Consider the following 26768-nt stretch of genomic DNA (forward strand, 5'->3'; position numbering starts at 1 on the left):
ACATACCACTAGCAGATAGTCCTAAACTAACTTCTTTTTTATATATTAGTTACACAGAGTTGCTGAAAAACAACCACCACCAAAAAAAATCAGTATATGTTAAATCATGTTTCAGTTAGTCAAGCCAAACAAACTTCTGTGAGGACTTAATTTACACATTTATTTATTTGAAAACATAAAAACAGTCCCATACAACCTGTCCAAATAGATACACCGTGTAACAGATTTTCCAAACACTGTCTTTGCTTATTGACATATCTAAAGAAGTCTCATATACACAAAGTACACCTATAATAAATTTCTAGGTAAAATAATTTTTTTAAAAAATCGTACAGTATAACTGAATCTTCCAACCAAATCCATCTCTTAAATTAAAAATGTAGAAAGTTACATAAAATGTCTATTTAATTATTACCTCTAAGGAACTCCACTGCAGAGCTAATGTTGGCATTAGCGAACATTGCCATCTCGATTCTGCAGTCTTTATGCCCACAAGTTCAATGAAGCAGTAATGAGCACGGATTGCAGAAGGATGAAATCTTTAATGAAGTACACATTCTAAAACATAGCTTCCTCAAAACAAAAAGTTATTGCCAATTTCATTGCATTCCTCTAGGGTAAAATTTCATAAGATATTAATACAAACAGACAGAAAAGATAGGATTTGGCTTTTTATATAAGTATCCATTCTCGAATATTGCACTTGGCCAGTAAAAACTCTGGATCTGAATCAATGTCCGGTATAGATGGAGAGAACTGTCTTACTGACTTCTGCATTTCAGGAGTCCTGTCTCCTTCCCCCAGTTGCCCGCAATGGCCTTGGAGTGGAATCTTCTTCCAACGTGCCTGACCTAAGGCAGATGGGTCGATCCCCTTGTTTGAATGGGACTGACTATTCACACAGTCAAAATGGGGCATTTGCTCTGTTACACCACTGAACTGGAGCCTAAGTAAGACGACTACCTAGAAGATCTTAGTCACGGCAGTAAACCGAATATCTAGAGATGTCCTGTTGTAACTAGGTTACGCTTAGCTAGCTTTTAATTTCACATACACTTCTAAAAATACAATTAAGAGCAATCATCACATTTAAATAATCACAATCACTGCTGGACCTTGTTTAAACTTCCTAATAGCTTTTTATTTAAATTATCTAAGGATTAACTTTTCTGTTAAAGACCAATGGGGAAAAACAATTCAAAAAGCTGTAAATTGAAGAAGTTTGAGGGATTATCAGAGAATAAGTTAATTTAAAAGTCTGCTTTAACCTTTATTATGATTTAGATTAATACCAGTAAAAAATGACTTCTATATTTTTCTGTAAGTCAGTCTTAAATTAAGGGCTTACAAAGCTTCCTGGAAAGATACCTTTCCTCTCTCTAATTTTAAAATAATTCCTCGCTTTTTGTGGTATACATGTAAGTAGTGGTGAAAGTGGTGCATCAGCCAGACCTGGGGAGAGCAAGAGAAACAGATAAGTATAGCTTAATTCGGCCAATATTTACATTTCATAAACGGTATAGAATTAAAAATACAGCTTGAGTATATATGTACAAATCATAAATTCTAAGGACAAGCTGGTATATATCTAGACAAAAGTTTTCATGATGGTGACATTTTTATTCTAAATTTCTATACATTTCTAAACAAACTATGCAGGCTCTCTCTTATGCAAGATGCAAGCAGAATGTAAGATGATAAAAATATTCAACTATCCATTTTTCCTCCATGTTACAGAGCTGAAACACTTACCTGCTGGTGCCAAGGATTTCAGTGACTCTAAAAGATGCGGACTAGAAAACTTGACCAGACATCTGAATGGCTCTTTTATATCCAAGACATCCATTTTAGGATTACTTTTAAACATTGTCTCAAGCTGTTAACACAAAATTTCCAGGGCATATGAGCAAGAAACATATTTTATGCATATGCTATTATTAAAACAATAAAATACTTAGACTGTGACCCATTTATCTTTGAACACTGTTTGCAAACTGCATGTGGTATTAAATAGAGCATCTTATACCCATATTTTAAAAACTGACTGTTCTATATTATTATAGTTCTCAAACTTGTGGAGTAACCAGATCACCATCAACCCTGAGCGTTTCTTGTAGGGCACAATACACCCGACAGAGCCAAACACTGTAGAGCTATATGCCTAGTAGTTTGCAGAGCAGTGTGGGATGTACAGCCGTAAGTTATGTTTTAATTCAGTTATGACAGATGTGTTATTTTCTTAGCGAGTTGCTGTCCTCAGGTTTACTTTCTCTCTAAACAGACACTAGTTCAAAATCATTCTGGAAAACATAACTTGTGGGTATACAGAAAATTAAGAACAAAACATGCATTTCCTAGCATCAGAAATGAACGGAAGCAATTCCAGATACTACAGCACATCTTTCCTTGAACTTAGGTACTTTTTTGGCTTCAGAATTATAACACAGACAAAAAGCTTCTCCTCCTATACCGAAAGCCACACATAAACACACAAAAATAATCTCCAAATGACTGACATAAGTTAGTTGGACCAAAAAAAGTTCTAACTGATGTCAAACTGAAAAAAGTTGAAAACGGAACCAAGTATTACTTTGAACATTAGCATATTTTCAAACATGCATGATTTAATTTGGATTGCTTCTTCAAACTGCTTTTTGAGTTAAGGAAAAAAATAATTAGCAAATAACTAGGTAATGAAAATATGTTCGGTAAGTTTCAGCATAAAAAAGTTTATGAATCTCCTGTTATCTCTGAAATTATCAGGTAACTGAGTAAGTTAACCAGGAGGTAGCAGAAGAATCAGTTTGCTATTATTTGTTAGCGTTAACATGATTCTGGTTTGAAGAATATTTTATTAATAAGATCAGAGAGTGCCACCACGTGGCAACCAATTCTCTGCTGAAAGAGGCAGCCTGTTCAATTATATAGTAAAACATTAAGAATGATCTCTTGGAACTTCCACTATCACAAAAAGAGTCATCACCAAAATGTCAGTGCATCACCTGAGAAGTTAAATTATGACTGTTACATGTATTATAAACTTTATATGTACTTTGAGTAGCCCTAATTTCTCATGCTTGAAAACATTGCTGTTTTAACTCTTTTAAGCTTTATTACAAAAACAAGTCAAAATACTTAGTTCACAAGGCTGAAAGATTTGAAAAAACACAATCCAGTGGTCTGATCAAATCCTAGTGCAAATCTGTTTTATAAAGCCAGTTTTAACTAGTTTATTTTAAAATAGTGTCCTCCCTAAAGCTTGCAGCAGTACTAGAAAGTTCTTTATTTGCAACTTCATGTAGCTAATTCTACTGAAACTACAAAAAAAAAAAATTGATTGCTTTTACTACCTTATATTGTGCAAATTCAAGTTTTGGTTGGGGACCATCACCAAAAACTTCCCGATTCACTCTCTGTATTCTTTCTTTTTCATTTCTGTTTTCTTGAATTATCCTTAAATCCACTGCAGAGAAAAACCAGAAAGACAAATCCATCAGGTGATACAGTACTGGTTTTTTTGATCAGATGAATGCTCCAGTGAGCATATAAGAGAAAAAAAAGAAATAAATTTGAAAAAATTCATCACAATCTTTCTTCATAAGCTAATTGTCCACTTGATATTTTCAGTTCTTACCTGTTAAGAAAACTAAACAAGCCAATATGGAAGGAAATACTGGGCACTGTGAATTTTTTTTCATAAGTATGTGTGCAGTGACTGCCAGTGGCAAATATTTACCTCTCCTAGGGATACCCAATATTATGGCACCCCTCCAGGTATGGACAATATAATGGGAATATAATATATGTACATTTCCTATTGAATCTCACTCCATAAGCCAGGAATATTTTTGAGTGCACATCTAAAAAGTGATGACTGCAGTTTAGTTTAAAACGTACATACCGCTCTCCGGGGCTACATTCCGTTCTTGTAGAGGTCTTGGACAATAAGTTTGGAAGGTCTGAATGAGGGAAGATAAGATGAATTCTTTACTTTTAGTTCACTTCCACTTTTAGAGGCTACAGCAGAAAAGAACTTTCCAGTTTTCCTTTTACTTCTCTTTCTGAAAATAAGCATTCTTCCTACTTTTTGACAGTTACTGTAGGCCAGAAAGCCCAGCTTTAAGAGGACTATCCCCATCTTTCTATGATAGTCGTGAGCATTATTCCTTTAAAAGTGTCACTGGGAAGAGCAGAGTAAATGCCCATTCTAATATCTTCCAAATCATTACTGTAGGAAGCCCAGTGAAATTATGCTAAAAGTCCCAAGACTGACTCGGTCATACAATTTTTAGACTAAGTTCAACCTTCAGGATACTAAAGTATTAGATCACCATTTTACTGTTACCTTAATGAAAAGCTGTCCAGCTCAGTAGTTCAATATTACTGTAACATGATGATCTCTTGGAAGAGGTGAATATTCCCCCCTGCTAGGGGGGAAGAACTAGGCCTGAAACAAAAAGCAAGACTCATCTTAGGCTGAACTTGTGGAGTGGCTCACCTGGCTATATCTCTTAAACACAATATCTTTAAGGGAGTTTAAGCAATGACTTCGAAGCTCCATTTCACGGATGTCATGGTAATTGGAAGCAACAACCAGTGCCTTCAAATAAAAATTGAGATTGTTTTAACATCAGTATTAATCATCACTGTGTTTATAATATGGAACAATATTAGTATTTCTAGACATTGCAATGTTTTTATTTTAGGGTAAGCAGCTGCCCTTTAACGAGCAGGATTATCATGTCCGGAGAATGTTCAATAGATTGCTATTAAGGTTAGATTAATACTTAAAAGCATTCATGGGATTAACCAGAGAATTATATAGCATTATCAGCCTGATAAAAACAATGAAATGACTCATATGGAGGCATGCTAGATAAATAAAAATAAGAAAATCACAAACACTGACCGCCATGGGTTTACAGAAAAACTAGTTTTTTAACCTAATTAATAGCTTCCCCCGATGAGCTCATACGCTCAGTTCATAAGCTTAACTGTGTTGATGTAGTATTCTTGGACTTTTGTGAGACAATTTCATCAAAATGTTAGGCAATATTTGGTAAAGAAATTTGGAAGAGTCAAGATCAGCAAAGATCCCAATAACTGAATACATTAACTATGTGCCATTCTAAGGGTCACAAAGATTGGTATTGGCCCCATTTTTATTAAGAGCTGGGGGGAAACATGACTATTTGAATTAGAAAATTACATTACGATATGGGGTTCTGGAGAAACAACGAAACTTTACCCATCCTCTTAAAAGGTAGCAAGCAGAATTATAGATCTACAAGACTGTGGTAGAGTTAGGGTCTACACAGTTTTATTTTCTACCTGACATAGCAGAGGCAAGGTGCTCCTAAGCACTGAGGCAGAAATGAAGACGTAGGGTGTCTGCGAATGGTATACAACATAGCTGGTTTTGTATTGGTTTGGTTTTTTATATGGTGTTCCCCAAGCAATTCTAATCCAGATTGCATTATCCTCATATTCTCTAAAGTTGATGGTAACCTGAGCAGAAAAACTTCAATTACTTGCACATTCAGACGTCTAGAAACATTTTGTTACTTCTTAAGTCTGTGTTCACATGACCCAAACATAAGGCAGATGGTATACCACTGCCTGAATAAAAACCAAATCCTTCTAGCTTGGTCGGGATTGTATTTAAATCAAGTATCGGTTGGTAAAATTATCATTTCTTTGTTGAAGAGAAAAAAAAAAATCATCTTTCAAACTCCAATATGACTTTGTTTTGCCCCTTCAGAAGATGCGTATCAATGAGAATAGAAATGGCTCATTACAAAGCCTTCATTTTCTGTTTTGGGAGAGTAGCAACGCAATAGAAAAAGTCTTTGCATTTAGAGGGAGGGCTACTAAGAGTATTTCAAATGTCTTATTTTTAAGAAACTAAACTTTTGATACATTTGCTGATTTTAGACCCGAGTATAAATATCTATCACAGGTCAAGAATTCGTAATCAATATTTTGAAGATTTCCCTCCCTGTTCTTGCACATTTGCTACTCAGTTGCCGTTGATTTTCAGCTTCTTTCTACCTTGACAAAAACTCCCTTGGCTTCAGGTACAGCCAGGCAAGTTCTCAGTTGACTAGGTCCCAAACTGCTTGAACTGGTTGACCAAGATCACCTCTTAACGTTTTTGTGGAATATCCTAACTAAAAAAAAAAAAGGTGAATCTAATGCTGTAGTACGGTTCTATGAACCAGATATGATTATCTTTTGGGCCAATTTGTATTCTTTGCCCTCTACTGTTGTCAGTGGAAATCCCTTGTGTGTCAAGAAGTGACGCAGCTAATTACCCACAGGCACTTTCTATTCCTTTGCTTAAATTAAGCACGTGAACTAAAGAGTAGTTGCAGCGAGAAAAGGCCACTGCAACTTGCTCACTAAAAAAGTGAGATAAAATTTCCCTCCCTGGCATTTCTTACTATTTCTTTGTAGTCTAGAAACCACTTCTTGACAGTGGTCTGTCAGTCATTATAATGTAACAAAAATATCAGGACCAAGTTTTCACAGTCATCACAAAACATCATATTTAAACCAGAACTAAAACGAAATGGATACAATTTTGCTACTAATCTAAGTAGTAAAAACAAACAAAAAAAACCCCCAACAACAATAGCAACCACCCCACAGAACTTCCTTGTCTTGCTTACTGATGCAAATTATTCCTACTTCAAATTGTATCTAGATTCTGCTTCATCAGATACATTTTTTCATGTATTGTTATTGGGCATCAGGGCAGAACAATACCAACTCACCCAGGCAACATGTACATTCGGAAAAAAACCCATCAAAATATAGAGAGAATACTGTATTTTTTGAAGTATGAAATAGGTACTGTCATATTTTAAGGCAAACCACCCGTATTTTATTTCACTCCAGTTCAGCAAACTTGAAAAACTGCTAGAACAGAGATACAGAATGCTTTTAACCTATTTCACGTGCAGTCCCTACCATTCCCAAAGTTAATAGTTTTATTCCAATTTTGAAGCAGATGGCAAGAAAACGATACCTTACAAAAAGATATATACATTTAAAAAAATATATTGACACCAGCGAGCTGTGCAACACTTTTAGGAGGGATTTATTCTTACGTTTTTCAGAGCTGACTGAAGTCGTCTTTTAAATTTTTTTTTGAAATCTGTTAAGTCAAAAAAGTCCATTTCTTCCCCTGTTCCACAAGAAAGAGAGATGAGAATTCTGTTTACAAAAACTACTTCAGAGATGTTTTTACAGTTTCGGCTGAAACAAAACAATGTAGAAAAAGCTAAAGTTGCATAACTGTATAAGACAGGCCCTATATTAAATTTGAGCCTTGTTATTGATACATAAAGAATGAAAAAGTTAATATTTAATTAGTTGCTATTCATTTCTAATAATTGCTTAAAAGGTTGAGCAAGAGTAGTCTGAAAACATTAAATACATCTCTAATGAAAAATCCATGCTAGACTACGTTTTTATTTAAAGCACATTATATGAAGCAATACTGCATTAAGTTGGTAAGGACTATAATAGTGAGATTATAGTATAGCAGGGAAAGATATTTACCTACCTGTTTTGTTCATCTGGTAAACACTCCATATTCTTTTGTTTGGATAGATGTGGTTGTCTAGGGAAAATAAGAATTGTCCAATAACACAGTATATATATTAAAAAGGTAATTAAAGAAACAAATTATTTTACAGTACTTTTATGACCAGTTTATTTCAAAAAGACAACTTGTAATAATGCAATATAACTGATTCAACACTCTTAAGCTACCATTAATGTTAAGCCTGAAAGTATTTTTTTTAATTAAGAAAGACAGGAAAGTCTTTTGTAATTTGATTAAGCAGCTCATAAAGGGTATATCTCTGAGGTCCAATGTTTAAGGGATTTCTCCTAGAACTATTGAAATTCAGTCTCAACTCAAATTGAAAAACGCAGACTGTTAAAATTGCAGTTCAAAATATTACAAAATAAAATTATGAAACCATATTGGAGTTAGAGTTCCATCTAGAGTATTTGCTGATGGTTTTGCCATATGTCACTCCCTAGCTGGAGCAAGATACCATTGATTTTAGTTAGGGTTATGTGCATACTAGAGACGAACTTCTCTCTCCACACATAAGTGCTGGATACAACTTACCATTTATTTAGAAGTCAGAAGAACCAAATATATGCTTTTGTTGATTTTGTAGCTTATTACATTTAAAAAAAAAAAAAAAGAGTCAGATCCAATCAGAGTCAGCATCTAAAATGTAATCCGTTTACACCAAAAGCGTCTGTAGACTCACCAGGGCAACTGCTATGTAATTAAAGGAGTTACCAAGTTACTCAGAAAAAGAGGTAAAGGTGTGAATTTTTACTTACAAATTATGTCTAGGACTGCTGCTTGCTTTATATCCACAGAATTATCCTGAAAGGGAAAATGACAATACATGGTGAACTGCAGAGCCAGAACACTCTATTACACTGTTAGTGAGTGAAAATCTCAATCTAGGTACTTCAAATTATTTAGATTCCACTGAAGTTCACAGCAGGCATGCTTTCCTCAAAGACACTAATCTATCGTATCTGGGCTACGACACTAATAAGACTTCTAGTACACCAGTAAATACACGATCAGAAAGGTAGTTTGTTTACAGTGTGCAGAATCAAAGCAGTTCTGGCCAAGAAAATTTTCCCAAACACTGACTTGCTTGTCAAAATCCTCCCAAAACAAACAAGCAAATGACAGTAAAATGAAGAAAAGAGTCATTCTTCAGTTCACATGGGATAGCACAGAATTCTAGCAAATGCAGGTATCCATTAGCGTAAGTATACACCATAATCGCCAAGATCTCTAGACAGAATCACTTACTATGCAAAACTACAGAAATCCTCAGAACACTGCATTTTGTAAAGGCCAACAATGAGAATATGCTTACACAGAAAAAAAAGGAGGTGCTAGCGGCACGGGTGATCATTCTTACACTACTGAAGAAAAGCTAGAAACCAGTGCTATCATTACTCATACTAAATAGGTTTAAATCAGCACTAGACAATGAGTAGACATTTTAATCAGTGCCTTTTTACACTTTAGAAATACCCTTATTTCTTAAAAGTTTAATACCCTGAGCCTTAATCATTCCTGTACCACTTAGAGCTCAAAACATGCACTTCTATACCACGCAATAGCCAAACCTGCGCTCATATCAACAGAGTGACTATTATTGTTAGCTTGGCCTTACATCTGCCAGTCTACAAACTGCCCTTTTATGTTGGATTATGGCCAAATAAAGCTCACTTCAGAACGAGAATGTTTTTGACAGTGTATCAAAATCCGTGCCCCGTACGTCCCTGGCCAGCAATTGCCAAAGAACTGGGTTACCTCGCAGAGCTGAGCAACATCTTGAGAAACGTTGTCCTTTGTCTGATGGAAGTTCAAGGTTTGCAGCTGTCTCTCAGAGAGAAAGCCCCATGTCTGTAGCATTGTCTTGATCTCATCGCGCGGGATTTTTAGCACAGTCCTTCTGATGTACTCAGCAACAATCTCATCCATGATGAAGCCACCTGAGAAGCAGAAGCGTTAAGAAGACCACGGAGCGGGAAGGCTCAGGAGACTTCCTGACTTCGTCAGGCGTACAAAGGCGTGCCTCGGCACGGCTGGCAAAGCGTTAGCGTCAGTCCTAAGCGCGGGACTAGCAGGAATTTGCGTCTCCCGGGGCTGAGGGCTCAGCCGCAAGCCCCTCCGAGCGAGGGCGAGCAAGCGACCACCCAGGGCCCTTCTGCCCGTGCCCCGGGCCACGAGCCCACGCCAAGCCCCGCTGAGGGGGCCCTGGCTAACGCCTGAGCGCCTCAGGCCGCCCCCCCCCGCCTCGAGGGCCGGCGGCGAGCGAGGAGAGGCCGCAACCCCCGGCCGGCGAGCGGCCCCGCTCACCTGCCGCGCCTCAGGCGCTGGGACGGGGACGCGACGCACCCAGCCCGAGCCCGCCGAGCAGCGCGCGCCCCGCCAACCGCCGCCCGCCCTTCGAAGCGGCCAATCCGGCGCCGCACGGGGCTCGAGCCGCCCAATCAGGGGAAGCCCCGCCTCCCGCCCGGGCGGCGCGCGTCGGCGCAGCCGCCCTGCGAAGGCTCCTCTCGCGGCGGCCCGGCGCGCTGAGGCGGCTTCCGGTGGGGGCTGCCGGCGGCCGGGGCATCGCGGCGCCCTCGTCCTGCGGCGACCGCAGTAAGTGCGAGGACGGCCGAGAGGGGGTGACGGCGCCGCCGCGAGCAGGTCGGGGGAGCCGGGCTCCGCCGCCGTGCCGGCAGCCTGTGCTTCCCGCCAGGTCCTTCGTGCCTGCCTGGAGGGCTTCTGGCTGCCCAGGGGCTGAGGCCGTGCCTCTTCCGGCAGCGGGGCGTGATCCTCTTGGTCCTGCCGCCCCCCAAGGGGGAGCGCCCTTCCGCAAGAGAAGAGGGCGTTCTGCTGGCGGCGGTGGTGGTAGTCTTATGTTGTTTTCGCGGGGCGAACGGGATAGCAGTGAAACAAAGCCCCGTCTGGTGGACGCAGCTGAAGCAGGGCGGGAGCTTTGCGGGGAAGGGATTTGGCGACAGGCACTCATCCTCAGCGCGCTTTCCTTTCACCCGGGCTGGGTCCTGTCATTCCTGACTGAAGTTCTTGGCTTCCTGTTGAGTTGTAACAGGAGAAGATTTTGTTGGCAGTACAGTCTGCAGCAATTACGTTTATCTAAAAGCTTCTTGAAAACTATGAATAAAAGCTGCTCTTGCAAGAAAACATGTATTTGCATGAGTAGAGCTGTAGTGCCAAGACTGTATTGTAATCAGTCTGTTAACTAAATTCATCGGTAACTCTCTGCTGTCCTCTCCTTTTTTTAAGGACTGCTGAATTCATATAAGGAGAACACACAGGTTTCTAGGAAGTGTGGAATTTACAGGACAGCTGAGCTCATAATAATCGGTAGGTTGGTTATACTACGGGGGGGAAAGCTGTCATGGGTAGCTTTTGAGTGTCTTTTCTAGGTAGAATAAAACGTTACTCATCACAGCAGGAAGGCAGGTCTCTTCTGGAATAGAACGATACAGCTTCAGTAATCTTTTGTGATCGACACTGTATAGTGTGGTGTGACTTGCGTGTTATACTAAATGCTCTGTTAACTGTCCTTTAACTGTGCTGACACTCTTGTTTTATGAATACAGCCTTAATGTAGAGAGCAGCCTTAAATAGTTGCCAATAAAAGAAAATGCCCCGTTGTGTTTTATTTGATAACTTATTTTAGTAGGAAATAAAACTGGATGTTACTTGATGTTCAAATTGGTGTTCAACTTCCTTTATTCAGTAGGACTAATACCTTCTTTACATGCTCTAATAATTATTAAATTGGGTATGTTCCAGCTTTATCAGATATTTATTACTAAGAGTAACTGATTGGCAATCACTTTGCTGTTCTGGCAGAAAGCGGTCCTGTAAAAAGACCATTAAAATCCAGTATGAGTCTTATTTTATCAATTAATTTTTATTAGGTTCAGGGAAAGTAGATGCAATCCATGTAATATAAAGAAGTTCTTAAAGTAGACAGTCTTCCCTGCCATCCTGTGGTTTCTGTTGCCTTGCTGTTTACAAACCTTCATAGATCATATCTAAATTATTCCCCATGCCACCCCCAAGTAATATTGGAAAGCTAGTGCAGTTTTGAAGCCTAAAATTCAAGAGCTCATGACTAAATTTGATAAGATGTAGCCACATTTTGTGTATGAAAGTGAAGGTCTCTGGCTACATTTCTTGGAAATGTTAGAAAGTTAGGGGTCAGCCTCAATCTATGTAACACAACCCTAAGAACAGCAGCATAGAATGATATTTGAATATCTAGATCTGGAAGACATTAACCATATTATTGAAAGCTAAAAACAGGATCTTTAGTTCAGTGTTTCCTAGACTGTTGAATCAGTTGGTTAATCCACCAACTGCTCGTTTCACTGAATGGCTGATCTGAGTATTCCAATATCATCAAAAAGTTGTTTATAAATGCGATGTGTATGAAACATAATGTTAGGAATGCCAAATTTCTGATGAATTGACATGATTGATGTCTTCAGATAACGCAAACTGGTACTCAGATAACACAAACAGAGCTGAACTTTCATGATAAAACTTTGTGTAATCCTATAGAAATACAGCTATGATTTGAATAATCAAAGAACTACTTGGTTTGTAAGTGTTTTCCTCCAAAGTCAAAAGTCAAACATAACAATACTATGTAACTGAGAACTTAGAAACAAAATGTCTGTGGTTACTCAACTTGGACAGTGAAATGTGCAAAAATAAATTTTAGCCATGGTGAGCAGTACTTTCCTTTTACAGGAACATGTAGGTCTGTTCCTCCCCCCCCCCCCGCCCTATGTCCTTGTTTGCGTGGTTACTGCGCCACCTTGTGGACGTTATTTGAGCGTATGTAGCAAACGTTAAAACATTTTGTAACGTAGAAAGTTCTGTGTTTAGCAGCGTGATGCTTAGGCGTGTAGATGCTTAGCTGCGACTTTCTGTTCTCAGTGGTGGTAAATAAGGATCTACCTTTTATTTTAAGTAGTTACTTTTCTGAGTCATATGCGAATTCGTGCTTCTTCCTCCCCCCATTGTCTTTATAAACTTGAAAAATGTAAATAACCTTTATTTATGTGTGCAACTTATAAAATGGACAAATGTGCAAAATTTCGTTTAGAAAGGTAGTCTTCTAACATGTTTTCATGAAATGTGGAAAAAGTGTCTTAGGAAAACAATTATCTGCATGTAAACATTTTATTTCATTGCCTTCCACCAAACATGGAAATATTAAGCATTAAGTTAAGCAGTGAGAATAAAAAAGCAAGCTAATATAATTTTCCCTCTGCATCAGGAAACTTGTTGGTTCTGATTTATGGGAGACTCTGGGCAGAGAAGAAAGGAACTTCTCTGGATTCCTGATATGGTGATTTCTTGCTTCATTCAGGAAAGAAGTGGGAGTGTCTTAAAACCCAGCTTTCTCCACACCTCTAGGTCCTTCTGTTGTTTTTTTTCTCGTAAGTAGCTCAGGAGAAGAAACCATCGAGAGGGACTGATTCATCCTATAGGGATTGTGGTGTCCTGCTCCTCAGCCCAACAGGACTGTAGAAGCCCATGAAGTGTGTGCTCTTGGCCTGCTCTTTGGGGACAGCCTTTTGATTTCTGTCTACTTATTAGATATCTGCAATGTTATTGCAAACTTCTATAGTACTTCTAGGTTCCTTTTGCACATTAAACATTTAATTTATTGAATAGATGTGTAGATAGGCTTTCAGATTAAGGACAGGTGTCTATTCTTGATAACTTGTATGTTGATTCCTGTTGGGAAGTCTTTAGCAGTTCAATGTGCTTAATGTTCAGAAATGCTTGTACAAGCCTAGAGATCATTTTCTAGGTAATTGTTTTTCTAAACAAAAATATTAGTATTGGAAATTAAGTATCATTTTCTGAGAATTTCTAAGTTTAGACTTTTGCTTTCTTTAAATTGTTTTATGTTGGAAACCTTAAAACTAAAACATCCCTTATTTTCCTTACTTTATCTAAACTACACAGAAAATGATATTTGAGTCAGGTTATTTTTTATTTTTCCTTGCATGAAGGATAACCTAATTTAGAAACTGAACTCCTACCTTCAGAGGCTTGTTCACAGAAATTTGCAGGTTTTTAAAATTCTTTTGGCATTTTGACCAAATCTGTTACGTTACGCAATTCTTAATATGGAAGAAAAAATGCACAGAATTCAAAATCTCGTGTAAAACATGTTAAAAGGCAGACCAGGTGTGCACTACTTAGTGAAATATATTAGTGCCTTTGCATAAAGAGTTCCATCTAAATGCTTCTCTCCAAATAATCACTTTGGATCTTAATAATGTTCACCTAGCTTTTAGAATCAATTTTCCCCAAAGCAATTGCTATATTTTCATCATATTATTCTTATACTTTACTGCTGATATTTATTCTAGAGCAATTGCTTGTTTACCCTGACATTTTTTATCCAGCATTTTTGCTCATAGTTTTCTCGGGGAAATTTCTATTGCGTTTTCCCAACCATTTGCTGCTATTTTTTCTTTTTTCAGTGTTTCTTCATACTTAGCATCCTCGTTATGTTATCTATATAGTATTCTGTTCATGTGGACTTAAATTCTGGTAGGATGGTAACTTGCTGTCTTTATTTTAGGTTAGAGCATTACAGTAACTCATCCTCTCATTTCATACCTATTTTTATTACTCTTGAAATTCCTCTCATCTGTCAGTGTTCTTGAACACAGCCCCTTTTCTTGTCACCCTATTGTCTGCTATTGCCCTCCAGCATAAATATTTTAAATTATATTAAATGATCTCTGATCATTTATAGATCACTGTCTAATCTGACGCTCCTAAACGTTAGTATTTAGCACTGATAAGGCCTTTCAGTCATGAACCTCAAAAGTACTTACAGGCCCCAATCAAGCCCTCCATGACCAGCATAAGTTATTTGATTATTTTAAGCCATTGTAGCCTGCATGAACTGAGTACGCTTATCTACGTGTTTTGCTCATGTCCAGTGACTGAACTTGAAGGATTTTAATATCCAATGTGATTTGAAAAAATAATTCTGAGAGTACTGATCTGTGAAGTGGTGTGGCAGTTAGGACCTTTCATTTGTATTATTTATCCGCAAGAGGTACTGTTGGAGAATGCATTTGAGTAAGATGTCATTAGAAGGTTTTCAATTAGTGAAATATACTCTGTCAGCTCTCTGTCCATGGCATTGATAGCTTTTATCCGCCTTATCTGAGAATTCTGTGAACAGCAGTGATTACTATTGTTAGTTTAGAAAGAGTGACCCTTTCCTTGAAATACTTCCTCTGCCTTCCTGAGGTGTGATGTGCACGCTACTTATTAGCGTTAGTCTTGCTTTTTTATGAGCCGACTAGCCTAGATCACAGATTTGGGAAGAGATGTCAGAGACTGAATGATGAAGGAATTTAATAATCAGCTTAGGTTTGCATGTGTTAAAGTAGCGCAGAGTCATTGAGCAGTCACCCTCTCAAGGAAATGCTAACTCAAGTACTATCCAGAATATCTACTGATAAATTTAAAACATATTGCCTTAGTATGGCAGGCAGTCAAAAGCTGGTGGCAATAGCACAGCATGGTTTTTAATCGCTTTGCTGTTACAGTCATGCTCCTGCTGTCATATTTCTAAAGGTTCATTTGTTAATTTGTGGAATAGATTGCTTAAGCGCCTTGTACAGCTTCCAAGTTCTTCTGTGCTAAGGTGTAGTGCAATATTACACTTCCAGATAGCATGGAGACTTTTGAAAGAACGTATTAGAAGTGTTTGCAGCAATATGTGGACTATATTTTCATGGGTCTCAAGAGGCTTTTAAACCTGTTTGCATTCTTAAAATTTTGTTTGCCTGTGGGAATGTAACTCTTGTTAAGCTGAACACACGATGGGAAATATTGGGTAAATTAGTATAGATGCCTTCTCAAGCAAATACATTACTTAGGTTTTCCAGGAACAGTAGTCTGGATTACAGCTATCAGCACTGCAGTTGAATATTGGGATTTTACAATTGTAAAACCTAACCCCTGACTAATAGTATTTAGAATGTCTGTTTAGAATGGCGTGTTAAAAGTGTGATGGCAACTTAGCACAAGGTATAGTGGCATTTCCTTTATGTATCGCAGAGAAAAAGGTGATCTCAGAGAGGGGAATGATAAAATACTGCATAAACAAACAAACAAACAAAGGCACCTCTTTAATTCAGTGCCAGTGTGGTTAATGTAAGTAAAATTTTGTCAAGATGAGCCCATTTCTCCTGATGTGAACCAAGCTTTTCTTCCTCCCTCCCTCGTACAGAGTGATCTTCCGCAACAAATATGTCATCTTATTTCGTCGCTTTCGTCCTTTCCAACAAAAGATCTTGGAAAATCACTTTTGGGCATTTTTTTTTAATGGAAAGTAACATATAAATGTATTTCCAGCATGGAGTTTGCTCCAGCCTCACAGAACTTTGCAGTAATGGACTTGGGGGCCCTGGTTGGCATTAAGTTAAACATGAGTTAGCAGTGCACCCTTGCGGCAATAAAGGCTTACAGCATACTGGGCTGCTGTAGCAGAAGTGTAGCTAGCAGGTCAAGGGAAGTTGTTATTTCCCTCTTGACACTGCTGAGGCCACATCTGAAATTTCATGTTCAGCTTTGGGCCCCACGGTCCAAGACAGCTGTAAGAAAAACTGGAGTCCAGCAGAGGGGCAACCAAGATGGTCAGAAATTGGAACAGATGGCATGTGAGGAGAGGATACGGGAGCTAGGCCTGTTTAGCATTGTAAAGAGAAGGCTGAGGAGAAACCTAAACGTTGTGTTCCACTATCTAAGGGAGGGGCGGGGTTGTCACACAAATGGTGTTTTTCAGAGGAGCTGAAAAGGAGGATCCAGATGTTCTTCAGAGAAGCGAAATGACAGGGTAACAGGCAACGAGGTGAAGTGGCAAGAAGGGAAGTTCTAACGAGGCTTAAAGAAGAAAATAAAAATAACCCTTGCGATTAAGTATTGTTTTTTAAAGCATCATCAGTGCTTTGCATCCGAATTCTTAAAAACACGTAGATAACAACTAAAAAAGATGCCGGTTCTGAGTGCTGTAATGAAATATCGTTGTAGCTTCCTCATGCGCTTCCTGTTCTGTATCCATCTGTGTGTGAGGTGGAAAGAAAACTACTTATTCTTAGCTTTTTCTAAGCTAGAAACAAGGAAACTGAAGTGAGAAGATGAAAAGATAATCTGCAGTTCAAGAAAGATTCATACTGTTAGGCAGTTTCTGAAAATGAAATGTATGCTTATGTCTGTGATCCAGCAAAGAATATATAAACTTGTCCTTAACTTTAAACTGCGGGGCTGCATAGATAAAGAAGAGGCATATGCTAGTTTTAATTACTTTAACTGTTTAATGTAATGTAAATTATACGTATTATGTTTCATTTTGGTTTAAAATATTTTTATTAAAATTGTAATGTGCAATAAGTAGTGTAAACTTGAAGTTTTTAATTCTACTTCCATATTTTAATATTGGCAGGTGGAATTTTTCTCAGATTTTTGTCCTTGAGCTACTTAACTTATCCCTAACTCAAGATGCATCCAGACTTGTCTCCTCATCTGCACACTGAAGAATGTAACCTAGTTATCAGTCTGCTCAAGAAGTGTCACAAAGAGGTAAGGAGTTCTGAGCAGAGAAAAAAGTGGGTGGGTTGGGGAAGTGAGTGTCAGATAAATTAGTTAGAATATTATATGATCACAGAGAGAAATGTCTCCTTCAGGCAGAACAGCCATGAAATATAGCTAGTACATTCTCACAGAAGAAATATCTGACAACTCTATAAAAACCGTGCCAGTGATTTCATTACGAACGAAAACATGACTTAAGATCTCTTGTGCTAAAGCTTGACAAATATGGATCTATCTCTAAAGCTGAAGTAATTTCTTAACCTTTTAGTACTGTGTGCCTCTCAAACAAACAAAAAAAAAACAAAAGAAAGGCAGAATTATTATTTGGCTTCAATATCCTTAATAGGCACCTACTAAAGGATGTAAAATACTGTATTGTCTTCAGGCATCTCAGGGTTCTTCATTACTTCAAGCAGATAGAAATTTAATCTCATTCATTTAAAAGCATTTTATTAATTTGCTCTGTGGCAAACTTCTAGATTTAGAAAAATCAGCCCTTGCAGTGAAAACTGTCTGCAGCATTGTAACACTATTAATAATTTTCCCGGTTGTTTGAGTTTCTCTAAATAGATGTGCTGTACAGATATATTTCTGTATCAGTGCATAAAAAATCAATTCAGTTCTTTGTCTTAGTGAAAACTATGAGTGCATTTATTTGAATGTTGAATATTACTGAGAAGGCAATGGTCTACTGTCACATGCAATCCAAAATATTTTCACCTCTATGTTCGGATGTGATGTTTATACTTTTTTCAGAAGGTATTGTCTTAGAATTTATTTATAAATGCATGTATTAGCTTTACTGTTTTGTGCAGAATTCTTAGCTTTTTCCTTCCAAAAGCTATTACAGACAGAGAAAATGAGGTTGACAATACAGGAAATATCAGTGAAGGTGCTCTGCAAAATAGAGGAAGGGATAAAAAATGTTTTGCAGATCTGTTTTTAAAGTAGCTAAACTAACATATAGAAATCTTACAGTAACATGCTTTCTTATGATTTCTGAATTACAAGGTATGGAGAGGAGTCTGAATACTAAAATTCACTTGCAGTGCTGGGATGAATGTACTATACTGGGTTTGTTCAGCAAAAGTTTTTTTTTTTTTTGAGGCTTTTATTGCAATATCTTGAAATTTAAGCACATTAAAGACTGTCACATAGTACTTCTCCTACCATTGCCTCCCAACTGTCTGATACAGAATTCTTATGTGGAACACCCCCAAATTTTACAATTTAAAAGGTCTATTAAGTGTTAAGTGTTATACTTTTCTTCTGAGTTCTAAAATCTTAATCTACCTAAATAATGTTTTAGGTAATTTGAGAGATTGTAGAGACTTCATTTTTTTTAGCTGAAGTTTTTTTAAACAAGTTTAATATTGTACAAGTGTTCAGTAGTTAGAATTAAGCTAGAAGACTCTCCTTGTACATTAACTACTGTGCTATCAAAAGGATTACCAAATAAAATGACTCACTCACTAACAGTTAGGAGGAGAATAAAACTTGTATAGACGATGTAGAATTAAAATTTTGTCATTATTTTTTCATAATTGTGAAAATAAAGCCAATTAGGACAGAAAATAAACTCCTTTCAGATTTGCCCTGCGTTTTGATACATACATAGCTGGGCTTCTTTGAATTTCTTGGCAGCAGTGATTCAAAGGAATCTATTATTGCTGGTAATAGTCCCTTACTTAAGTCAAACTGGTAATAAAGTTGTGCAAAGGATTTTATTTTCGTGGTTTGGTTGGAAGCTGGTCTCTTTAGATGGTGAGAAGCTACTTTTTTCAGTCTAGTACTCGACTATGAGAGGATATTTGAGCTAACTGTCCCAGAACAAACACAGTAAAGATTGCTTCCTTTTGACCGGGTGTGAAAGAAGATGCACTTTTTCATTTAAAATTGAAGTGAAAAGTACTGAAGTATTGTTTTAAAAATGAAGTCCCTGAAATATGAAAAGGCAGTCATATTAATCACAGCTATCAGTGACTACCTACTGCTTTGTCAAAATGCCAGAATTGCCTGAGAACCTCTACATATAACTTAAATTACTATTCCTGAGGGATTAAAAGTATTGTATTGAATTGGGTGTCCTATATGTGTCTTTTTACAAAAGTCAATTTAACTCACTTTATTCCTAATCTAGAACCTGCCCATTATATGAAGTCTGGTGTCTATGGAAAGAGGTTAATGGGATTCCTATTTGATGTCATTATTTTGATTCCTTTTTTTTTTTTTTTTTCTTTTAACAGCTCCACTCTTATGGCATTTAAGACTACATGTATTTCAGCTGTCATGTAAGTGCCTTGTTTTTACATGTGACAGCTGAATGAAATACATACAGTCTTACAATCTTATCACAGTAATAGGAGTAAGACGTATTTCTGAAAAGCTGATTTCTTTTTCTTTCTCCTCATAATCTGATCCGAAAAGAGTTGACAGCTTAGGAGTCTGGCTAAGTAAACACAGATTCATGTCATTGTTTGCACTAGGAAGAGTGGAGTTAGCTTGAAATGCAAGTGCTCATCTTGAAATTTAGCATGCTAATATGGGAATAGAATAAAAATTACATCTGTGTTAGCTAAAATTTAAAATGTTGTAAAAGCAAGATCAGCCTGCAGTAAAGTGACCGTTTATTACATGCAGCTGCTTCAGAGTGTCATCTGATGCCCTCTGTAAAGCAGAGAGGTATAAACATGCTAATTATAGCACTGCTGTAGTTAAGTGTCTCTCATCTTTATTAACCAACTGCTATTTCTAGTCATAAACGTTCTCCTGGCTGAAATCTGTCTTGTCCACTATTTGAATTTTTAATAGTGTCCACTGTATTATTCGTATAAATCCATTTATCTGCTCATCAGCTACAGAAGTAAACATAGGTTTCCCCCTGGAATAGGGAAGCGACTTCATTCTGATCTGTTTTGTACTCTGTGTTCTATTCTTTCATTAATTCCTTCTCAAAGGATTGGTCAGATTGACTCTGTTCACTGTATAGCTGTAAATATTTATTTAAAAACTCCAGTCTTTCAGGTTTTTTGAACTGTTTGGATACTCTGCTACCAGATTCTGCTGCAAAACTATATGGCACATTAGCAAGTATCACTCAGAAAAAATTAGTCCTGTTAGAAGAAGAACCGCTTCTGAGAGACCTTTGGTGGCTGATAATATGAAATCACTTCAGGAGATCCTTGCTAACGCTTTTTTGAGGTCAATATAATTAGGTTATTTGGGTGAGGCCTATATAGACGCTTTGTTGAAAACAATGCCTGCAGTTTTTCAGAAGCTTGGTAACATTCAAGTATACATAAAGCCCCCGGTTGAGCTGTGCCTTAATGATAGTAAACATGTCTATTAACCTTAAGATCTGAGAAACCAGAAAAGAATCTTTGGTTATACTCAGAGAACCTTAACCCTCCTATTTCTGTACAGTTTCTAACATTGCAGTGACCTAGGTCTAGCGGCTGCATCTCTTGAATCAACAGCATGTTATTCATGTGGTTGGGATGATGAAACTGTAGCACTGAGTCCTTGCCCCTCTTCAGGTCAGGAAGAAGTACTGAAAACTATGCCCTCTCTAAGGCAGAGAGGGCATTGCCTCCAGGATGGCTGTAGGGTCCTGCTACATCTTTCTAAATGAGGAATTCGAGTTCAGAACACAATTTTTTGTACGTTATTCAAGTTAGCGTGAGTGAAAGTTGTAAGACTGATTGCTAGATGAATAAAATCTGTGTTCTACCTTTAGACTTCATTAACTTCATTGCTTCACTCTGTGCATCTTATTTTAGTCTGATTATACAACATGGTGAGTTCCTTCAACTTTCAGCAAGGCAAGGGTAGCTCAGATGAGGTTTGGGAGTAGTTTTGACTTTGAGCTACTCAGTGAAAAAGTTACAAATCATTGTTTTTCACAAAAAGAGAAAAGGAAACGAAGACCAGGATATATTGCAAAATTCAGATATCTTCTAAGAAATTCAGAGCTTCAGAACTTTTGAATTGTTAAATTTGTTTTTCTCTCCTTAACTTATTAGCACAACATTTTGAAATTTTTTGGCCATTGCAATGACATTGACCGTGAGATGCGGAAGTGTTTAAAGAAAGAGGTAAGATACACATTTTAGTGAGTTAATGCTTAATTTTAAAAGTCCATAGGATGGCTGTAGAGTGTGATGGTTTTTTGTTTTTTTTTTTTGTTTGTTTTTTACTACGTACAGTGCAAATCAATAATTAGGCCTTAAAATGTAAGCACATTCTGGAGTGAGCATGTGAGACCCAATTTTCATTTTTTTTTGAGGAATTTATCAATTGTCAGGTAAAATTGTATGAACAAGGCCTGAAATTGTGTTGAGACCAATGTGAGCAAGGAACATGCATCTCTCACTTTGCTTCTACTATTGGTAAGATCTGGCACTGAAAGTTACAAATGAGATAATAAAAGATACTTTCTATGAAAATACAAGATATGAAGATAGAAGTGTCTGTGCTGATATGATTTCAGATAATTTAGCAGATTTAGTTTCTTGCTGGTTTTATAATTTCAAGATTCTCTTGTCAAATTACCAGTCTTGAAATAATTGCTGAATACAATTTGGAATGTTTATTTCTTGCACAAAACTTTAAAATAATGATTGCTTTTTATATCTCATGAAGCCAGGTGGAAGTCTTTGGAATGTTCCTTACAAATCGTGCAGTTCAGATGTGTATCTAGTTTTAACTAATGGTGATCTCCATTTCTGGAGATGCAGAAAATAGGCCAAATACACATAGTAACAAAACAAAAATACTGCACATAGAAACTGATGCTCCATAAGTTACTTCTGTTTTTTCTTTTTTCTTTAAAAAGCAAATTGTCTTGGTATTCTTTGATAGCAGTATCTGCGCCATAGAGCATATAAAGTAGTAATGGTCAATTTTGCATGAGTAACACTTGTTACTGAACTCGGTAATACTGCTTTCTGTGAAATTATTTGATGAGCTGCTGAATTAGGCCCTAAATGGATCTTCTGAAAATAATGTTGCTGCTTAGGACCTGCTTATTACAGTACTGCATCTGCAGATACAAAGGAAAGGGAAAGCTCTAGGATTTTACATAGATGAATTAGCTAATGGACAAATTTTCAAAAGGGTATCAAGTGATCTTTACATTTTTCATGCAGGTATGACAGAACACACAAAACAAATGAACTTTTCACACACCTTTTAACTTAATAATTTTGGCATAAATTTTACAATCTTGTCTGGAAAGGAAGACTTAAATGCATGATAACCAGAATAGGTTAGTCTCCCTCTTTTCCCTCCCTTGTCCCTGTCAATCTGTGGGAATTAATTTTGTTTGCTTTGTGTCAAATAGCATTTTTTTCCTACTATATAAAAACTGTAGCACAAATTTGGAAATAATGAAGTTTCCTTCCGTGTAATGCCACTTTTCTTTCTTCCACTTTTCTTTCTTCTTTCTTCCATAGCCTTTACGTTAATAAGACTTCATGAAGACTGTCTGCCTTCTTAAAATATGGCTACATAGATATGTTATTACTATGAGGTCCCTGCAAGGCTGTTCACAAGAACACAATAGGTACAGGTGTAACTTTTTAAAGATCTAGTGTTCTCATTCTACAGAAGTATGGATAAATTAGTGAAAAATTAAATATTGTCAGTGTAGCGTGGAACAAAATTGAGGTTTCTGTAAACGTGAGGTAATGTTGCAGACCATTATTTTAGTTACATGCCAATCAGTACAATGGGTGAAAAACTGGAAATGTTTACCAAAATCTGTCTATTTAGTACTTTATTACGGTATATAGATATTTGAATATTTGAAGGTTATTTTGTTTTTTTTCTTAATACCTATTATGTTAAAAATGAACAAATGTATGCTCTAATTCAAGGCCAAGAATAACTTGCTTCTCATTAAATATATGGCAAATCATGCATTGATTTGAAATTTTTCTTAAGCCATGAGAAAGATTTCCCTTTTGGCTCCAATGAAAGACAGTTAAGATTTTTAGTCTTCAGAATTTTGCTAGTGCAGGAGCATACTTCAAAGCATGTGCTTATGCATGTATCTAAATTGTGAAGGTTTCCATGATTTTCTGTCATGCTGAAGTCCTTCCTCTGTTGCGTGTTTTTTCTATCATAAAATATACCCTCATTCAACCCAAATTTGCTTTTGTTCTTTTCACCTTGGTATACTACTGTTATCAGTGCATATAATTAATAACCAGGATCAAAAATAGACCAAGTGTAGGATGACAAATTCATGTTTCAGAAGGCAGAGACACTTAAATCGGTGCTTCTTTGAAAGGAAAAAAGCCTTTACCAGTGGTCTAGAATAGTACCTATGTAACTGTTTTCTAGTTCTAATATATGCGAGAATAAAGTGTAGCTGTCATACATAAGATAGCTGTATAATTAAGTTTCTCCATAAGATTAACTGAATATTCTTTTTTTCGAATGTTTTAATACTCTTTAGTTTAATAACATCAAGCTTAGAAACATGTATTATAATCAAATGTTAATTTCAAAGTAAAAATGAATCAGTATATTGATATTAAAAAGAACTGCCTTTCTAATGCATCACTTTCTAATGCAATGATACTGCTTCTGTTCCTGAGTTCTCTGTTCCCTCTCTACACTTTTAAATTTGACTTAACTGTTTAATGACATAGCTGATGTATTAATTTCCTTATCTGTCTTCCAGTATGAAGAAAACAGGGCCAAGAACCAGGCACATACTGCAGAGATGCGACGGAGGCTAATTAACGCTCAGAAAAACTCTGAGAAGTGAGCTGTACTGTAGTTGGGTAGCTGCATATCAATATGGGCACTCAGTTGAAAGTTGACAATATTTCTTTCAGATCACCATTGTTCGACTTGTGAAGTGATGGCAAAATAAGAATACCTAAAACATACTCATTCCCAGAAAGGCAAACTAAATGTGGGGGGGAGGGGGGGAGGGAAGATTACTCACAACTTAATTTTTGAATTCTAAATGAAAATTATTGTGGCAACTTTTTGTCCTGGCATTGTTTTGTTGACTGTTAAGTAATGCTGAATCAATCTATGTATTCAAGGCTGTTGCATTCCCTACCTTGTGTTGAGCAGCATTTGTTTCTTCATGTTTAGCAGTTGCTCTTTCATCTCTTGCGGATTTTTTTCCTTGCAAAACATTGAATGAGTCTTCCTTCACTCTTTGCAGTGTTGTGATAACACTGCCTAAATGAATTATCAAAACCATTTTAAACAGAAGTGTCCTGAACTTGGAAATTGCCTACGAAGCAATAAATGGAGTTCTAGTACTTTTATTCGAGCCCAAAGGATGAAATGGCAGTCTTGCATTGAAAAGATTAAAAATCTTCTGTGCCAACCGTAAGCACAGCTTAGACTGTTGTAAGATGATTTGTTCATCATATCCAAAGCATGTTGCTTTAGACATTCAGAATGGAACTTTTTCAGGGATTTACAAAGTATTGCCTCGATTTATGTTGAGTAGAATCAAAGTGTGCTGAAAGATACTGAAGAAGAGTTCTGCCAAAAATATAAGCTCAATTGTTCTTCCACATACTATGGTACAAAGGTGAAGTGAATTTATGAGTTGCTGTTGAAAAATAACTTATGTGAAAGTGAAAGAAGGGATAATTTTGCCCTTTAGTTAGATGAGTCAACTAGTATTGTGCTAACCAAGCTGCCTTGTTAGCCTACAAGTGTTCATTTGCTATCAAACTGCAGAAAGTCCTGAACAGTCTATGAATGCAGCAGAACTGATATTGGAACACTGTTTGTTTATGCTGTAACGGAGCTGCTTCTTTGCATGTCTGACGGATTCACCTTATGCATTGAAATGACTTTTCTAATCGCCTAGCAACAAAAGACTATTTAAAATAAAATCCGTTTTATTAAGCCAGTTGTACTAAACGTTGTCCTCAAGCTTTTTGAGGAGAGGGTGCCCTATTCTACAGTGAATTCTACAGTTTATTGTAAGAACCGTGGTTGGCACTCAATCTTCAAATTAATTCATGCACCTCTTTTTGGAACAAAGTGATATTTTTGTGATCTATTTTGAAGAGATTGTCCAGATAGAAGAATGATTTTACTTATTTTTCAGTACTTGAGTTGACCTAGTTAAGTTTGTGAAGCTTGACCGCAAAGGTTTTTCATGTAAAAAGTGAAAGTGAGAGTTCCAAGAAAAACTGAAACAATGGCTGCTTGTTTTGACGTGTTCTCTGATTTCTCAGAATAAGTAAATGATATATCATTTGAATTAAATATTTGAGTGGTTGGAAATTGTGCAGTGTTTTTATTGCTACTCTTTGGAATAAGTTCACAGAGTACTTTTTAGTAAAAAAATCCCAAATGGGGAGCTCTGCATCCTTGATCCTTCTTCCATTTCTGGTGATGACAAAATCTACTTAAGGCAAACTCTTAAATAGAATTTGGTATAATCTTAAGATTACACTTTAAGATTACACTTTATATTTAAATTTAAAAAACAATTGAGACTTGTCCTAAAGATTAGGTTGAGAAGCTGATACCTTAGTGCAAAAGCACTGGAGTTATTCTTTTTCATCAGCTCCCACGAGTCTGGATCTTTCACTAAAATAGTAACGAAGTAAGAACTCGAGAACTATTCAACATAGCTTATTAGTCACAATTATATTTCAAAGATTCGTTTATTTTACAAATGAAAGCCCAAGTGTCATGCACAATTTATATTGATACTTTGAACTACATTTAACAGTACCATCCATTTTACAAAACTTGTTTACCTAGTGAAAGTATGATCGCATTGATCCCTCTTTCTCTTTGCTTATTGCTTACTAGTAGTGTGAGAGCAGGTAGCCCACTGACTTCTGTGGTTTTGTTTCCCCCCCCTTTTTTTTTGAGAAGGGTTATGTTGCTAATTTGATCTTAAAGCTGAGAAAGGTTGATATAATAATACCTAGAGTTTATCTGACAGAAAAAGAGGTTAAAGGTGAAACATTAAATAAGTTTGTTACTTGCTTTGTAAAGTGAGCCTGAGAGGTGACTAGGGGACATGGTCGGTGAAGTAAACCATAGATTTGGAACCAGTTTATCTTAATGTCATTTGTGTACGGAAGCATTTTCTCCTCCTTATTCTTTCTAAGAGTAAGTTCGAGAGAGATGAAAACAAATTTGATGGAGCTTTCTGTTGCATCGTGCCTGAGAAGCTTTTAGGCTCTTTGCGTGGAAAAGTGAAGGGGGGAAATATCAGTAGAAAGGGAAAATGTCAGCTGTAATACAGACCTGGCCATAGCAGTGAGGTTTTCCACATTCATGTAAAATACAAGTCTGTAGAATCTAAGGACAGGAGAAAAGAACGAGGGAATGATAATTCTACCCAGCAAAATCCCTTGAACGTTACTAGAAACAGCTGGTAATGCTGTTATCAGCAGTATAACTCTTTGCTTCCCTATTTCTGACACTTACTTCCCACTCCTCCAGAAAAGGAGTTAGTGTGAAGTCATAAAAAAGAGGATTATTAGTAACATGATAAGGGAGTTTTAGAGTGGGCTAATTTGTTGTAGTATCTTTTCCT

At 36.9% G+C, this 26768-nt stretch overlaps 2 protein-coding genes across 9 annotated transcripts; one reads left to right on the forward strand and one right to left on the reverse strand.

The window, feature by feature from the left end:
* Positions 1-134: 134 nt before the first annotated feature.
* Positions 135-10098, reverse strand: CENPN (centromere protein N). The gene is made up of 11 exons (XM_068955592.1): positions 9920-10098; positions 9371-9552; positions 8371-8416; positions 7571-7627; positions 7113-7189; positions 5332-5508; positions 4499-4600; positions 3902-3959; positions 3351-3463; positions 1753-1876; positions 135-1452 (listed from the first exon to the last, which is right to left on the reverse strand). Exons 2-11 carry the CDS (start codon positions 9539-9541, stop codon positions 1337-1339), a joined length of 1041 nt encoding a protein of 346 aa, XP_068811693.1. The 5' UTR covers positions 9542-9552; positions 9920-10098; the 3' UTR covers positions 135-1336.
* On the forward strand, positions 10068-25495 carry CMC2 (C-X9-C motif containing 2). Of its 8 annotated transcripts, none has more exons than XM_068955593.1 (5): positions 10068-10207; positions 10856-10936; positions 17076-17212; positions 21247-21318; positions 23913-25495. In XM_068955593.1, the coding sequence occupies exons 3-5, from the start codon at positions 17132-17134 to the stop codon at positions 23997-23999; spliced, it is 240 nt and encodes a 79-aa protein (XP_068811694.1). In that variant the 5' UTR covers positions 10068-10207; positions 10856-10936; positions 17076-17131; the 3' UTR covers positions 24000-25495. The 8 variants fall into 8 exon arrangements, with proteins under 8 accessions (XP_068811694.1, XP_068811696.1, XP_009681229.1 ...); XM_009682934.2 differs by having other exon boundaries at positions 10205-10459; XM_068955594.1 differs by lacking the exon at positions 10068-10207 and adding an exon at positions 10407-10456.
* Positions 25496-26768: the final 1273 nt, after the last annotated feature.

This window comes from Struthio camelus, chromosome 10 (assembly GCF_040807025.1).
Source record: "Struthio camelus isolate bStrCam1 chromosome 10, bStrCam1.hap1, whole genome shotgun sequence".
NCBI lineage: Eukaryota > Metazoa > Chordata > Aves > Struthioniformes > Struthionidae > Struthio > Struthio camelus.

Excerpts from the sequence above, each read along its gene's own strand:
- CENPN (XM_068955592.1), bottom strand. The coding sequence starts at position 9,541 with ATGGATGAGATTGTTGCTGAGTACATCAGAAGGACTGTGCTAAAAATC. Across the intron at positions 7,190-7,570 it reads TTACCAGATGAACAAAACAG|GGGAAGAAATGGACTTTTTT; the intron begins GTAGGTAAATAT and ends CTTGTGGAACAG. Across the intron at positions 5,509-7,112 it reads TTCAGTCAGCTCTGAAAAAC|GTTACCATCAACTTTAGAGA; the intron begins GTAAGAATAAAT and ends TTTTCTGCTCAG.
- CMC2 (XM_068955593.1), top strand. The coding sequence starts at position 17,132 with ATGCATCCAGACTTGTCTCCTCATCTGCACACTGAAGAATGTAACCTA. Across the intron at positions 17,213-21,246 it reads TCAAGAAGTGTCACAAAGAG|CACAACATTTTGAAATTTTT; the intron begins GTAAGGAGTTCT and ends TTAACTTATTAG. Across the intron at positions 21,319-23,912 it reads GGAAGTGTTTAAAGAAAGAG|TATGAAGAAAACAGGGCCAA; the intron begins GTAAGATACACA and ends TCTGTCTTCCAG.